The 16,620-nt window shown below is 41.3% G+C and overlaps 1 protein-coding gene across 3 annotated transcripts in view; it reads left to right on the forward strand.

Moving 5' to 3' along the window:
* Positions 1-16,620, forward strand: part of kiaa0825 (KIAA0825 ortholog) — a 311,756-nt gene that overhangs the window by 61,339 nt on the left and 233,797 nt on the right. For all 3 annotated transcript variants that reach the window (XM_055633331.1, XM_055633332.1, XM_055633333.1), the window contains 3 exons: positions 4,398-4,588; positions 13,804-13,986; positions 15,268-15,384. In XM_055633331.1, coding sequence (XP_055489306.1) covers positions 4,398-4,588; positions 13,804-13,986; positions 15,268-15,384 — 491 coding nt within the window. The remainder of the gene's footprint in view (positions 1-4,397; positions 4,589-13,803; positions 13,987-15,267; positions 15,385-16,620) is intronic.

Genomic DNA, 16,620 nt, shown 5'->3' on the forward strand with positions numbered 1-16,620 from the left:
CTGCATGTATTCAAGAGAGAGTTAAGGGCTTGTCCCACTTGGGCGTCATTTGTGCGTCAAGCAGATGGCGTGCGTAGATTTTGTACATCCCAAAATCCTGCCGCGCGCGACCCTGCCTACATCACCATGCATCATGTGCGTGTAATGTACACCATGCGGACATCACGTGCGCATCACGACGCACGCGTCGTGCGTCGTGATGCGTAAATGATGTCGCATAAATGACACGCAAATGACGTCCAAGTGGGACAGGTCCTTTAGATTGAGAGTTATATATAGCTCTTAGAACTAATGGAATCAAGGGATATGAGGTGAAAATAGGAAAGGGGTGCAGATTTTGGATGATCAGCCATGATCATATTGAATGGCGGTGCTGGCACGAATGGCTGAATGGCCTACACCTATTTTCTATGTTTCTATCCACTGCTGTTTGGCATAGTGCATTCCAAACATTCCGAATCCTCAGGGAAGAAATACCTCCACAATTTCATCTCAAAAGGGGCTGCTTTATCCTGTGACAATTCACCCCTTTTATAAATTCACCCCATGGGGGCCTAATCTACTAAATATTTCCCTATAAAACAACAACAATGTCGAACTTTCTATGCACTACCTCAAAATACTATTTCCACAGTAAGAAAAGAACAATTAATACTGTCTATACTAGGATGGTTACTTAATTTTTAAATGGTATCATAAAACCATTTTGCCTTGTTCACTAATTGACAGCATGACCATTCTTGATTCATTAATGTCACAGTGGTTTGTTCAATGTCTTGGATCGATACAACTAGATTTCCCTGTTTCACACCTATTAAACATGTTTCCTAAATACTTAATGAACCTACCTGCTGACTTTCTATGCCTCTGGTATGATCTTCATCAGAGTTTAATTAACCTTTTTAAAAACAAATTGCTTTGGTGCATGAGGCCTTGTTAACCAACCTTTTATGTGTCATTTTATTGAATGCCTTTTGGGAAAAACTACATCCACTTGTTCCCCACTGTCCACCTTTTTAGTTACCTGAGTGAACTAGAAATTTGGAAGCAGACATAAATTTGCCAAACATTTTTTATCTTTTGTCAAACTCTGTTGAGTCGTACAGTGATATGATTTTCTTAGTATCATTATATCATTTATTAAAAAAAAGGACTCACCAGGCTAAATGGTTTACATGAGTTGCTCTTTGTTTCACTTCTTTATTTAATAGCAATGTTACATTTTCTTTTCTTTCCAATTTATTGGGACCTCTTAGAATCTGTGTTTTGAAAGATTGCAACTGATGCATTTGGTATCTTTGAAAACACTTCATTTTTCACCCTAAAATGAAAATGACCGGAGATTTATCAGTTGTTCATTACTCAATACATTTTATATAATAATAATAATAATAATAACAATAATAATAATAATAATAGTTTTAAATTCTTCCCTTTGACATCTTATTTCCAATTTGTTTTAATGTGACTTTTATGTCTTAAAGTCTGTTTTTAGTGTTTCTTAGTGTGTTTTGTGTGGGGGGTGGTGTGGGGGGGGGGTAAGGGGGAAACCGTTTTGGCCGCCTCCTCCATGGAGAGGCGACTTTTTCCAGGTCGCCTCTCCCGTGGCCTAACAGCGAGGATCGGCGCGGCCTTTCCCGGAGACGCGCTCGGGGCTCCGGCGGCGGGTGCAGCGGGGACTGTCAGCACGGAGCTGGGGCTCGCTAGAGGGGAGCGCTCCGTTCCGTTGGCCCGCAGCAGACGGCAGCCTGAAGCCGCGGTCTGCACAGCTCCAGCTGGCGCGGCGTCTACAGCCCTCGTGGGGGACCCGGGGGGAAGATGAAGCTTCCACCGCCGGCCCGCAGCCATCTTCTACCGCGGGTCCGGTATGGACTTAACATCACCCCTGGAGGGGAGCTTCGACCGCCGGCCCTGCAGACTGCGGTGCTTATGGCTGCGACGTGGAGGGAACTTTAAATCTTCGGCCGCCGGCCTGCGGCCTACACCAACTAAAAGCCGCGGTCTCCGGTGGGGATGAGCCGACTCTGGACTTACCTGGACTTGTACCTTGTCCTTACCATCTGGACGCCCGCAGCAACGGCAACGGAGGGTTGAGGTCCCGACCACGGGGGGAAATGGAGGAGGACTGGCCAAATTGTGTGCCTTCCACCACAGTGATGAATGCTGTGGTGGATGTTTATGTTAAAAATGTATTGTGTTTTTGTGTGTGCCCTTTATCATTGTATCGCTGCTGACGTATCATTTCACTTGCACTTTTTGTGCAATGTGACAAATAAACCGTTGTATTGTATTGTATTGTATTGTATGTGTCAATATGAAGCAAGATTAACTACTGCAACTTAGTAATCATTCATAATTTTCTTTAGTTTGAACTAACATGTAGAAGTTCACGCAGAAGAACACGGAACCAGGACCCTTCAAGCCTGTGTTGTGATTTGATAAGATAATGGTGGAGCTAATCTTACTTTCAACAAACACTGACCCACTCTATTGTCGTACCCATTCAATGGGTCTCCACTGAGTTCCAATTAGTTTTTACATTTATTGATGGTTAACTCACATTTCTTTCTCTATTTTTGCCTCTTCATCATCTTTTTAGATATCGTTTGGTGATGTATAAATACTTCCCAAACTATAGGCCTAGCACTACTCTTTGCCACAAGGATACAAATTTAAAACGGGAGTCGGCCAGTCAACCCCTCAACTCTGATCCACCTTTTAATAACTGATCTGATTGTGACATAAGCTTGCTTATCAAGAATCTATCTGCTGTGTTTTACAAATACACAATAAATCCTGTTTTCACAGTTCTTCAAAAAGTTCCAAAGATGTACCATCACCAAGCATTTTAGTCTGTTGTCATGACACTTTGGACCTTGAATTGTGGGTGTTCTAGAATTCTGTTCCAGTGAACATCACACCAAACAGTCACTGGCCATCTGCACTCTGCTTATTTAACATATGTTTCTCATTGCTGAAACATTTCTTGGCCTAATTGTTGATAAACATAAATATCTTGTCTGAAGAAGGGTCTTGACCCGAAGCGTTGCCTATTTCCTTCGCTCCATAGATGCTGTCTCACCCACTGAGTTTCTCCAGCATTTTTGTCCACTTCAAGATACACCAGGTTCCTTACATCTTAATTATGGTTATCGAATGTTAAGTAATGTTAAAGGAATTAAAGTATTAAATTCATTTTTTGAGGCAATTTGATCCATAGCTCTTTTTGGTTTGATAAAATTAACTGTAGTTCATTTCATTAGGTTAAATTGAACTAATTTTTTGGAATATTTTAATACCTAAACTGTAATTACTATCCTGATTTGTGTTACACCTTATATAATCTCTGGAGAACTGTTCAGGAAGCATTTAACTTTATTTTGTGCTGTAATTTGTGTGGTTTTTAATTAGAATTAAAATATTCAGTGAGATTTTTAGACCCTGTTCAATGTAACTTAAGTTGAATTTCACAGCACTTTGATTATTAAAGCAAGGCTTCTCTCATCCATATGTCTTTACATTGGAGCAGCTGTTATTAAATGTTACATTGGAAAAATTTCACAATTACTCAGTATAATAATGATAATCAAACAAATGTAAAGGGCCTGATTAGCTTGAATAATTAGATCATAGTTACCTAGGAAGGTATGATTTCACTGTTTCCCATACATCGGGTGCAAATTCCTTTGATAGTTCCACAAGATTATATTAATTTTGATTCATTCATTTGTAGTAAATTGTGTATTTACAAATTAGCAGACAATGGGAGGCTTCTGTAGTTTAACAATACTCGAAGATGATACTTTAGACTTTCAGATTGTTTATTTAAGAAATGAAATATTCCATGTTACTATATGAATAAGGTGTACCATTTTTCAGTGATCTAAAGATTCTATAGGTTTAAGGTGGAGTGAAAAGATTTAATGGGAACCTGCGGAGCAACTTTTTCCCACATAGAGTGATGTGTATATGGAATGAGCTGCCAGAGGAGGTAACTGAGGCAGGTGCTATCACAGTATTTAAAATACATTTGGACAGGGACATGGATAGGAAAGGTTTAGAAGGATATGAGACAAATGCAGGCAGGTGGAACTGGTGCAGATGGGGCATGTTGGTCGGCATGAGTAAGTTGGACCAAATGGCCTGTTTCCATGTTGTATGATTCTATGACTAATTGTAAACTCCGCATATGACAGTTTATTTTTGTTCATTAATGTAAATAAATTGATTAATGTTTCTTAAATCTGGCTGTAGGTTTTATTTCAGTCCTCCTGTACAACGCACATTGCTTCATTTGTTTCTTGTTCACATTAAATCCATTAAAGACATATTGCAAATGGAATAACTTTTCATAAGCATTTAGGTTACTCATTGCTGCTGTCTGATTAATTTGGCAGGGGGAAAGATGTTCCTTTTCCATTCAAATGTGGCATTACCACTGTTGTGCTCTCCGTCATGATCTCTGGAGTGTGGTTCCCTCTAAGATAGCCCAGGAGCTCCTCACTGAGGTGTTGAGTGAAACCTTATCCATTCTGGCATCCAGATACTCTCAGTGCTGTCCTACATATAAGAGAACCTCACAGTTAAGGTAAGCTATAATGTCATAACAGTAGATTTAAATTAAGCAAATTCATCAAACATTTTTCACATACATGGCAACAGGAGGTGCATCCATAACCAAAATATCACAGTTATAGGGGGTTTGAAATAATGACAGAATGAAATAATGGTTGGGCAGCATCTGTGGCGAGAGAAAGAGTGATGACACTTCAGGTCAATGAGCTTTCAACAGAACTGGGAGTCTGGAGGGGGGGGGGTGGGGGGGGGGAAATAAACAGAAGAATATTTTTAAATTGCAGAGAAATGGGAAGAGTAGAGAGAGAAAACCAAAAATAAATAACGCAGAAATCAGAAGAAAATGAAAGACAAGGTAGTGGTGGTGCCAACTGAAAGAGGAGCTAGAAGCTGGTATTAACCACAGGAGGCTTTGAAGAAGATGTAAGTAGAAGAAGATTAATTAATTCTAAAATCAATTGTAAAGCAGCGGAGGAAGAAAAAGTTGAGTAACAGGCGAGTATGTCAGATTTTCTGAATGTTTTTAACTGAAGTGTAGAATCAGGTGGTGCTTGGTTGGGAGATGGAATGCTGCTTCACTGGCTCCTGCTGAACTCCCATGAACAGTAGAGGAGGCCAAATACAGAGAGGTCAGAGAGCAAATGGCATGTAAAATTAAAGTGTCAGGTGATAATGTGAATGACCGTAATTGGAATTTATCTGTCAGTCTCCAAATTTAAAATCATATTTATTTATAGGTCTTTTTCCCTTTCATTTGCTCTGTTTTTCAAAGATATTTATTGGAGTAAATTAATTTTGTCAATATTATTTGCCTCCTGAAATGTGTCACATCGAACAATTATGGTAGATTTATTGTTTAATAATAGTTAATAACACATGAATAATGAATCACTAATTAATTGCAGTCTTTGAAAATGTGTCCCCAGTGAAAGGTTATAAACTTCTTTGACAATAGACAATAGGTGCAGGAGTAGTCCATTCGGCCCTTCGAACCAGCACTGCCATTCACTGTGACCATGGCTGATCATCCACAATCAGTACCCCATTCCTGCCTTCTCCCCATATTCCTTGACTCCGCTATCATTAAGAGCTCTAACTCTCTCTTGAAAGCATCCAGAGAATTGACCTCCATTGCCTTCTGTGTCAGAGATTTCCACAGATTCACAACCCTCTGGTGTCTCTTGCAGCTCCGTTTCTTAATCCTAACATATGTAGTTGTGTTCTCTGCACTTTGTCCAAAGCCAAAATGTTTGAGAACAATCATTGAGGCATAGAGTGAAACAGTGTGGAAACAGGCCGTTCGTCCCAACTTGCCCACACCGGCCAACAATGTCCCAGCTACACGAGTCCCACTTGCCTGCGCTTGGTCCATATCCCTCCAAACCTGTCCTATCCATGTACCTGTCTAATTGTTTCTTAAACAATGGGATAGTCCCAGCCTCAACTACCTCTTCTGGCAGCTTGTTCCATACGCCCACCATCCTTTGTGTGAAAAAGTTACCCCTTGGATTCCTATTAAATCTTTTCCCCTTCACCTTGAACCTATGTCTTTTGGTCCTCAATTCTCCTACTCTTGGTCCATATCCCTCCAGTCCTGGCAACATCCTCGTAAATCTTTTCTGATCCCTTTCAAGCTTGACAATATCTTTCCTATAACATGGTGCCCTGAACAGATCGCAATATTCCAAATATGGTCTCACCAACGTCTTATACAACTGCAACATGACCTCCCAACTTCTATACTCAATACTCTGACTGATGAAGACCAAAGTGCAAAAAGCCTTTTTGACAACCTTATCAACCCGTGACTCGACTTTTGCACCTAGATCCCTCTGCTCTACAACACTACCCAGAGGCCTACTATTTAGACAATAGACAATAGGTGTAGGCATAGGCCATTTGGCCCATTCAGTGTGATCATGGCTGACATCCCCAATCAGTACCCCGTTCTTGCCTTCTCTCCATATCCCCTGGTGCAGCAGGCAGTAAAGAAAGCGAATGGTATGTTAGCTTTCATTGCAAAAGGATTTGAGTATAGGAGCAGAGAGGTTCTACTGCAGTTGTACAGGGTCTTGGTGAGACCACACCTGGAGTATTGCGTACAGTTTTGGTCTCCAAATCTGAGGAAGGACATTATTGCCATAGAGGGAGTGCAGAGACGGTTCACCAGACTGATTCCTGGGATGTCAGGACTGTCTTATGAAGAAAGACTGGATAGACTTGGTTTATACTCTCTAGAATTTAGAAGATTGAGAGGGGATCTTATAGAAACTTACAAAATTCTTAAGGGGTTGGACAGGCTAGATGCAGGAAGATTGTTCCCGATGTTGGGGAAGTCCAGGACAAGGGGTCACAGCTTAAGGATAAAGGGGAAATCCTTTAAAACCGAGATGAGAAGAACTTTTTTCACGCAGAGAGTGGTGAATCTCTGGAACTCTCTGCCACAGAGGGTAGTTGAGGCCACTTCATTGGCTATATTTAAGAGGGAGTTAGATGTGGCCCTTGTGGCTAAGGGGATCAGGGGGTATGGAGAGAAGGCAGGTACGGGATACTGAGTTGGATGATCAGCCATGATCATATTGAATGGCGGTGCAGGCTCGAAGGGCCGAATGGCCTACTCCTGCACCTAATTTCTATGTTTCTATGTTTCTATGACTCCACTATCTTTAATGGGAAATGCAGGACCTACATTTAATGTGTAGGTCCTGCCATTGTTCGATGTCCCAAAATGCAATACCTCGCACTCCTCTGTATTAAATTCCATCAACCATTCCTCTGCCCACCTGGCCAATGAATCCAGATCCTGTTGCAATCTTTCATAACCATCTTCACTATTTGCAAAACCACTCACTTTTGCATCATCAGCAAACTTGCTAATCTTGCCCTATAGTGACCAAAAATTGTACTCAGTAGCACAGGTGGAGCTAAAGCAGTATATTGTACAATTTTACTTCGGAGTCACGTGAGTGACTACGGGAAAGAAGCCCGCTACGACGCATGCGTGTCATATCGCATACACGCATTGAACGAGTCAGACGTGGGAGACGATGTCTCCCTAGAGGAAGCAGGTAAGAGACTGCAGAATTTTTTTCCACTTACCTTACAGGTAGGACTGTAAGAAGCTGCGGGAAGCTGGAGGGGAGAACCGCGGAGACAGCGGGCAGCCAGCAGCAGCCGACGGCACCCGAATCCTCTTGGAGAGGAAACAGCTGTGCCCGACGTCGCTCCCCGCACCGGCAAGATTGACTGCTGCCGGGCGGGAAGCGCAGCAACACGTCCCGGGGGTGTCCAGACTCAGGTGAGTCTATGATGGATGCAGTCGCTAGCGGCTCCAGAGCCGATTGAAGCGGCTGCAGGACCCGGAAGAGAGCAGGACTACTCCTGTAGCCGTCAGCCGACATCTGGGACAGCAGCCCAAGGACCTACGCTACGGGGTCCGTGGGGCTGCGGGAGGAAGGACGTTCCTCCCAAACGGCAGGCTGAGAACAGGTAAGAACAAAGTTCCCTTACCTTTGTTTCTTTTACAGCGGTTTGCTGCCGTATTCTGAAGAGCAGCAGGCAGCCAGCTAAGGACGTCAGGGCAGAGCCACAGACGTTGCTGCTGTGCTGCTGAACAGCAGGCAGCCAGCTACTGATGTCAGTATACAACTGAAGTACTGCCACACAGAATCGCTGCTGTTTAATGACCAGCAGCAGGCAACAATGAATGTCGGCACCAGCATCTCCCATAAGGGAGCAAGTGCCAAACTTCACCTTAAATGGGTAGAGGTGCCCGTGAGTACCGGGACCATGGGGAGCGACCAGTGCCCGTAGGCATGGGGACCGGCTGCGGGATATACCGCGTGCGACTAGTGCCAGAGAGCACCAAGGTCGGCAGGAGCGGTCCCATATATATTAAAGCACCCGTGACGACTAGTGCCCGAGAGCATGTAAGTCGGCTGGAGCGGTGGCTGGAGTAAATTTCTCCACAGTGGCAGGCTCCGGGATTGGAGGATAGCCACAGTGGGCAAAAATATAAGTCCCACAGCAGTTTCCCATAAGGGCTGCATGAAATATCAGACGCCTCTGAGGAGGGTATGGAAGGTCTGTCGGGGTAAAATCTGAGCAGGTGATGGAGCCACCTTCCCCTATTGAAGGGTGGGATAAAACAACCTGCTGAACATGATGAGCCAGTACTGCCAGCAGGAACACACTGAGAATGATCTCGAGAAGGATGGCTGTGAGTATTGAATATATGTCCACCCATCAACTTCAAGCTAATACTTTTTGCTGAAGTGTTGGCAAGGCATTTATACCCCGGGAAATTATGGTGCTCTTAATGTAGCCAGTGTTACAGGTGCACTTGCAGACATGTTGGGCAGGCCGTTAGGAGTCGGGATATTAAAATCCAAAATACTCTGAAAGGTCTCATGGCGGGCATAACAGCTTTGGCCCACATGTTAGAAAAGGTGGACATAATTAGTGACCACAAGGATGCTATTGCACTATTTTTGCAATGTGCAGTTTTTGAACTAAATATATTAGAAAGAGGGCCATTCAGCCAGCTCTAGACCCTAAGTTCGCTATACTATGTAAGCAAAGGGCTATAGACCCTGTTATTTGGGGGAGACCTGTCCAAACAGGTTAAAGAATTGGATGAGGAGGCTCGACTTTGGGCCTGATTAGAGCAGCCAAAGGATATCTGGGGAAGACATTAACCTTATGTGCATCCTAAGAGAGGTAGTGTTTGTAATTATACTACAAAGAATTGGGCACAGGTACCCAGCAGCAGCGTCCTGTTTAGGGTTTTTGGCCCGGGACGACCACTGTGGAAGATGCAAAAGCCTCTACGTCAGCATCTACCCTAACCTAAACCTTTAGGCCCTCCACAACCGCGAATGAAACCAAGAAAATACTTGGTTACCACCGATAACCATGGAGGTAGGTGAATTTGGGGCTCCAGCATTAATAGGGAGCACGGAAGTTGGAGGGACATTGCAACTTCATGTTGAAGCTTGGTGTAATATATCTATGGACAGATATATCCTTAGCAGTTTTAAGGGATATCTGATAGAGTTTCTACACAAACAAAACCCTCCAGTACAACATAAACCGGACAGACAAACATGCTTACTAAAAGGGTAATGGAATAAACCAAACCTGAACAACAGGATTTGTCTCAAACATCTTTATTAGAAATAAGAAAGATGGGGGTTGCCGTATTATTATGGATTATCAACGCTTTACAATGTTGTGCAATATATTCATTTTAAAAATGGATACTTTGAGCAGTACTAAAGAGTTAGTTTGCAGCAGGCTACTTTATGGCAAGTATTAATCTTTAAGATCCTTACTATTCAATATCCAACAGGAGAAAAATTTTAAACCAGCTTTGGGACTGCTGCAACACAAAAATCATAGAGTAATGGCATAGGTGGATGATATCCTTATTGTGGGAATAACTTATGAATTGGCAGGTTAGGCAGTGGTTGCCACTAAACAATTGTTTGAACAGCTGGAATTCATTGTCCATCCACTTAAGTCAAAATTGACACCATTAACACATTTAATATGTTAATGACTTTACTAATAGGGAAAGCCACAGAGTTCAATGGGCTCAAAATTATAGAGGCCATTTATTTTGGCCAATGGAGCTAACGATAGAAGCTATACAAGAATTATAATGTTGGGAACACAATGTTAAGTATTGCTCCAACCCAATAGTTATTCACAACCCGTCTGTGCTATTACAAACAGATGCCAGTGCAATTGGTTACGGTACAACTGATACCATCTCGAGCTATGGGGGAGATGGAATATACAAGAAGCTAACCTACTTAACACTAAGGGTATAAGTACTTAGAAATGTTAAGTGCATTTCATGGGCTAAAAATCTTATTGCTCAGGAATGAAACTGCAGCATGTTATATGGTAGATAGATAATACCTCGGTGGTGGCATATATAAGTCATATGGGTGGAAATATATCAACATCTTGTGATGAATTGGCAAATTCAATTTGGCAATGGTGTATCCAAAGGAATATTTGGTTATGGGCTACGTATCTACCAGGGATACTTAATTCAGTGGCAGACGCCAGGTCACGAAAAATTTAATGAAAATACGGAACGATATTTGCTGAAATCACAGCAAAGTACGCAATGCCGGATATTGATTTTTTTTTGCATCCAGGTTAAATCAGCAGTTACCAAGGTATATATCATGGGACCCAGATCCTGGGGCAGAAGCTACAGATGAATTCTCACTGCACTCAGGGAAATGGTTCATTTATGCATTTTCCTCCTTTCTGCCTCATCAATCGGGTACTATGGAAAATTCAACTAGACTCGGCATCTGGGATTCTCATAGTACCTGATTGGCCTACCCAACCATGGTTCTTGGTGCTTCAGGATTTGGTGCTAACACCATATATTACTTTAGGACATAGTCCTCAGTTGCTGGTGCATCCGGTGACTGGGGACAGCCATCCTTGCCATAATTATCTGAATTTATTGCTTTGTAGACTCTGATAGAACCACTTTGGTATATGGGTCTATCTGATAGAATTGTGGACATGACCACAGCAGCACAGAGAACTTTGACTCATAAACAGTATTTATGTCATATTAAGAAATGGACTAAATACTGCCTGGATAACAATCTAGACCACAGGGAGATGGATGTTCCAGCTGTGCTAGAATTTCTCACAAGCCTGCACTATGAAGGACTCAGTCACAGCACGGTCAATAGTGCTAGGAGTGCCTTGTCGAGTTAATTAAGGGAAGGCACAGAAAGACAGGCTGTGGGCTCACATCCTCTAGTAGTAAAACTGTTACGAGGCATCTTTAACACTAACCCACCAAGGGCTAGATATAGCCAAATCTGGTATGTGAGTGTAGTCCTAACCATGTTACGGAATTGGTCACCGGCTACAGCATTAACGCTGAATAAACTCACTATGAATATGGTATGCTAATGGCGCTGGTCACAGCGTAAAGGGTCCAGTCATTGCAGAAATTATGATTGGATAACTTCACTGAGGCGACAGGAAGTTTGATTTTCGTGATCCAGGACATTATTAAGCAAAATAAACCAGGATCAGCGGGTCAGGTCATAGAGTTCATAGCCTATCCGCAGGACGAACGCCTCTGTGTAGTGAAACACATTGTGTTATATATTGACAGAACAAGGGCTATCAGAGGCAATGAAAAGGCTTTTTTGATTAGCCATAAGAAGCCGTACCAAAAAGTCTCGACTCAGACCATTTCACGGTGGCTGATATACGGCTTAATTCAGGCAGGAGTGGACACTAATGTATTCAAATCTCACTCCACCAAGGCTACAGCTACATCAGCAGCTAATCGCCTTGAGGTACCGATGGACAAAATCCTCAGAACTGCAGGATTGTCATCAGAGAAAACGTTTCACAGATTACAACAAAATTTTAAGTTCTATATAATTTATACCTGAAGCTTACAAGGTTTATGAATTGATTTAATAAATATTATTTACCATTTTTGTTTAAAATGTTGGTATGAATGTATTTCTTGAATACCAGTAACAATTTCTCCCAAACTACCAAGGCAGTTGTGAAGCTTGGACTCGTTCCACGGCATGAGGTCACAGAGCTTTGAAATCTTCACGAAGTCACTCACGTGACTCCGAAGTAAAATAGTAAGATTAAACGAGAACTTACCAGTTTGAAGTTTGATCTTTATTTTATGAGGAGGAACGTTGAGGGAATACGTGCCCTCCGCTCCCACCCTCATATGGTCATATCTTAAACTGGTATCTCTTTAATAATCTTACTATCTTAGGTCATTATAGTGTATCTGTGACCTCACACCGCTGCTTTGAAGAATGACACGCATGCGTCGTAGCGGGGTTCTTCACGTATTCCCTCAACGTTCCTCCTCATAAAATAAAGATCAAACTTCAAACTGGTAAGTTCTCGTTTAATCTTACTATTTTATATTCATCAACTACACATAATTGTTTGATTGCTTTCACTATCATTACTGATATTCTCTGATCAATTCACCGTTACCTTGCACCTATACTGCAAGTTTTTGCTTTTTTTACTTATTTCATTCTCATTAACAAATTGACAAAATTCTCCAATCCTCATTTTATAAGTCTTTGCAATACATGCTACTCTAAATCTCGCCTTCACTCATGGAAGCAAGAATACACCATTCAGGCTTTAAGCCGTCTCCACCATTCGAAAAAATAATTTCTGATCCTATGTCTTATGTTCAGTTTCTAGCCCAATCCTGATATCTTCTAATTTCCATGGTATTCAAAAATCTAATGAGTACACCAATAGCTCTCTGAGGTAAATAATTCATATTTCTCTCTCTGTTCAAAGTGCCTTATTCCTGTCTTTACACTGTAGTTCTGGACTTTCCAACTTATGGAAATGACATTGACAAAAACTCAGCTCGCTAAACTAGTCATAGTTCGTCGGTGTTTACTTAATCTCTCCACACAAGCAATTGCTCATCCCAGTAAGTTTATCTTGGCTTTTTGGAATGGTATATTAAGCTTAGTGTTCTGTGATTTCAAATGCATAAACAATTCAAACAAAATAGGCCATGATTGGCTGCCAACAGTAGGCAACCCGTGTAGATGTGACCTATATGGTAAGTATGATCCTATTATTTGTGGGTGTTCTATTGTCATTTTATAGACTCTAGTTGGTAAAATCCTCAATGGCAAGCAAGATTTGTTCCATTTTATCTCACACAAAAATGATGGTTAGTTGTGAAAGGTAAGTTATTTGATACCCAAACATCATTGCATGCGTTCCTCTAGGCAATAGAAAAACATAGAAAATAGGTGCAAGAGTAGGCCATTCGGCCCTTCGAGCCTGCACCGCCATTCAATATGATCATGGCTGATCATGATCAATGCCCCAGATTCAGCCATCCTCGGCTAATTCATTGATTCATTCCTTCCAATGCATCATAGTTCACAAGTAGGAATGTTCATTGTTGATTGTGCAACATTCATTTGCCTTTGCAACTCAACAGAAAATGAAATTGTCCATGTCCACATGACCCAAATTACACCAATGTTGATAAGTGGAAAATAAAATTTGCACCATAGAGGTGTCACATAATGACTATCTCCACCAAGGGGCAGTTTAAACACCAATCCTAAACATTTAGTATCATTATCATGAGGTGATGTGTAATTGTGGAAGTATTATAGCATGCAATCTACTTGATGAGTGCACATTTCCCAACAGAACTGACATTACAGCCATCCTTCTTTGCACTGAAAACCTTTTATGGTCGGTTTGCCAATCAGCTGAAGAATTGCTTCAGCCTTTGGAGGATACGTCTCACTGGATTTTCACCATTCACAACCATTGCAATACACTTCTTGCTGCTCTTGCTGTTTTGACATCACCACTTGACAAACTGTACGAGTAAGTGAATTAAAATACATTTATTAGTGTTTGCACCATTTTTGGTTAATTTTAAAATTGACAATTTGCTTATGATTTCTTAGATGAGGTGTAATTTCTCATGTATATTCAGAGTTTGGGAACTAAATTACAATGTTCAAAAGAGCAACAAAAAATGGGAGAATGACTCAAATGAAGCAAACCTCAGAATGTTCTCACTTGTAAAGTAGATGTACATGTATTTAGCCTCACAAGGTTTACAACCGGGATGCTATGACAACGGTTGAATCGAGTGAACTCTTGTTTCTCCTGGATCTGATTTTGAATTAGAGCCTGTATATGGAAGAAAACTAATATTTGCCTATTCAAAATTGAGATGTTCTTGAAATGTTCGCTTGTGAAAATCTGTCCATCATTGAGACCTGTTTGTGAGCATTTTTCTTTCTTTTGTACCAAAGTAGAAAATGATTGTTGATGGGGATTTCATATGTAGATTGCTGTTATTTGCATTTGGAGGTCCGCAGACAGATATTGGTAGTCCCTTGGTTGAACCTTTTAATTCAGTAGAAGTTGAGATAAACAGTGGACACCACAGAATTTTACGTGTAGTAAGGTCATAAGGAATAGCCATTTGGCCCATAAAGTCTACTCCGCCATTCAATCATGGCTGATCTATCTCGCTTTCCTAACCCCATTCTCGTGCCTTCTCCCCATAACCTCTGACATGTACTAATCTAGAAACTATCTATACAGAATTAATTATTTTTATGTACCTTTAATATAAATGTTGGCCTTAAAAACATGTGCATTTAGCAGCTTATTTTAATTTAGAGAAACGGCATGGAAACGGGCCCTTCATCCCACCGAATCCATGGCGACCATCGATCACCCATTTACACTAGTTCTGTTATCGTTCTTTCTCACCGTTCCCTACATATTAGGGACAATTTTACAGAGGACAATTAACCTACTAACCTGCACTTTGGGATGTGGGAGGAATCTGGAGCACCTAGAGAAAACACACGCAGTCACAGAGAGAAAGTGCATCTCCACACAGGCAGCATCCAAGTTCAGGATCGAACCCGAGTCTCTAGAGCTGTGAGGCAGCAGCTCTACCAGTTGTGCCTCCGTGCCTCCCCTGGCTCAAAGATGCTAAAATATAAACAACATCCAAGTCTGGAGCTTAACTTCAAATCAAGTCTTCTGGACTATTACTTCAACTTAGTAGGTTAATATGTATCATTTCATTTACATTAATTACAAGTAGTTTGTTAATTATGTTCTTTGTTTTTATTTGGTCAGAGTATTTTGTGGTGGTTTCTGTGAATATGATGCTGCACAACCTTTAAAGCCGGTGAATTGTGGCTTACTGGAATGGTTACGTTGGATTCAAAGTTCTTTCTCTTATGAATTACTCAGGTGAATATAGTGTCCACTATTGAATTTATGGGTTGTCAGATGCTATTTTTACATATTCCTCAAAGTTTTCAGTAATCATTCATATTAAATCACAGAAAAACATGCAAAGATGAAGAATTCCGATATCTTGGTCTCAGGCAGCAGTATGTATGTTTCTGGGAACTGGACTGCCCACAGCAGACATGTAAAGGCACTAGAAAAATAGTATAAAATTCCTGAAAAGATGAATCAATCAACATTCAAGTACCTCAGCATTGACAGCTATAATTGGCTAGTCAATAGACAATAGGTGTAGGAGTAGGCCATATGGCCCTTCAAGCCAGCACTGCCATTCAATGTGATCATGGCTGATTATTTGCATGTCTGATACCTGATTCCCAAAACAAACACTATTTTCCAATCTAGACACAAAATGCTGGGGTAACTCAGCGGAACAGGCAGTACCTCTGGAGAGAAGGAATGGGTGACGTTTTGGGTCGAGACACTTCTTCAGACCCAAATCATCACCCATTCCTTCTCTGCAGAGATGCTGCCTGGCCCGCTGAGTTACTCCAGCATTTTGTGTCTACCTTCTATTTAAACCAGCATCTGCAGTTCTTTCCTACACACTATTTTCCAAGCTCTGCCATGGGAGGAGATTGCTGGTTGGGCAAGGGGAAAGATTCAAGGATATGCTCAGAGCTGCCTTGAAAAAGTGCATCATATTCCTTTGCCCTTCGGAATCTCTGTGCCATGATAGCTCAACATGAAGATGAGCATTTATGATGGTATTAAGCATGTTAAGGCCGGGCTTCAGAAGCTATGAGTAAACCGAGGAAGCAATGCACACCTTATAAACTATCTATTCACCCACCCCATTAACCACTTCCTGTCCCGGCTGTGGAAGAATCAATGGTCGTCACTGCAGGATCCACAAAACTGGAGTGGAAGCAAATCATCCTTGATCCCAACAGAATGCCCAAAGGAAAGAAGGAGATAAGCATCGAATATATTTGAATAGAAAATTTAAGCTATTTATTAATGCTTTGTTTTTCATTATTTCATTATATTCATTTCATTACTAAGATTTCCACTAATCTTTTTTTTTAGAATCAATTTAATATTTCTGTTCTCAGCTCCACAGAAGGTGTTAGTTTTTAAAAGTGGAATTCTATTTTGTTGTTGTTTTATTTGCTGTTCATAAACCGTATGATTTTGAAAGTATAAATTAAATGTAATTTTTGGTATGTGTTCCAG

This window comes from Leucoraja erinacea, chromosome 3 (genome assembly GCF_028641065.1).
Source record: "Leucoraja erinacea ecotype New England chromosome 3, Leri_hhj_1, whole genome shotgun sequence".
Taxonomy (NCBI): Eukaryota; Metazoa; Chordata; class Chondrichthyes; order Rajiformes; family Rajidae; genus Leucoraja; species Leucoraja erinaceus.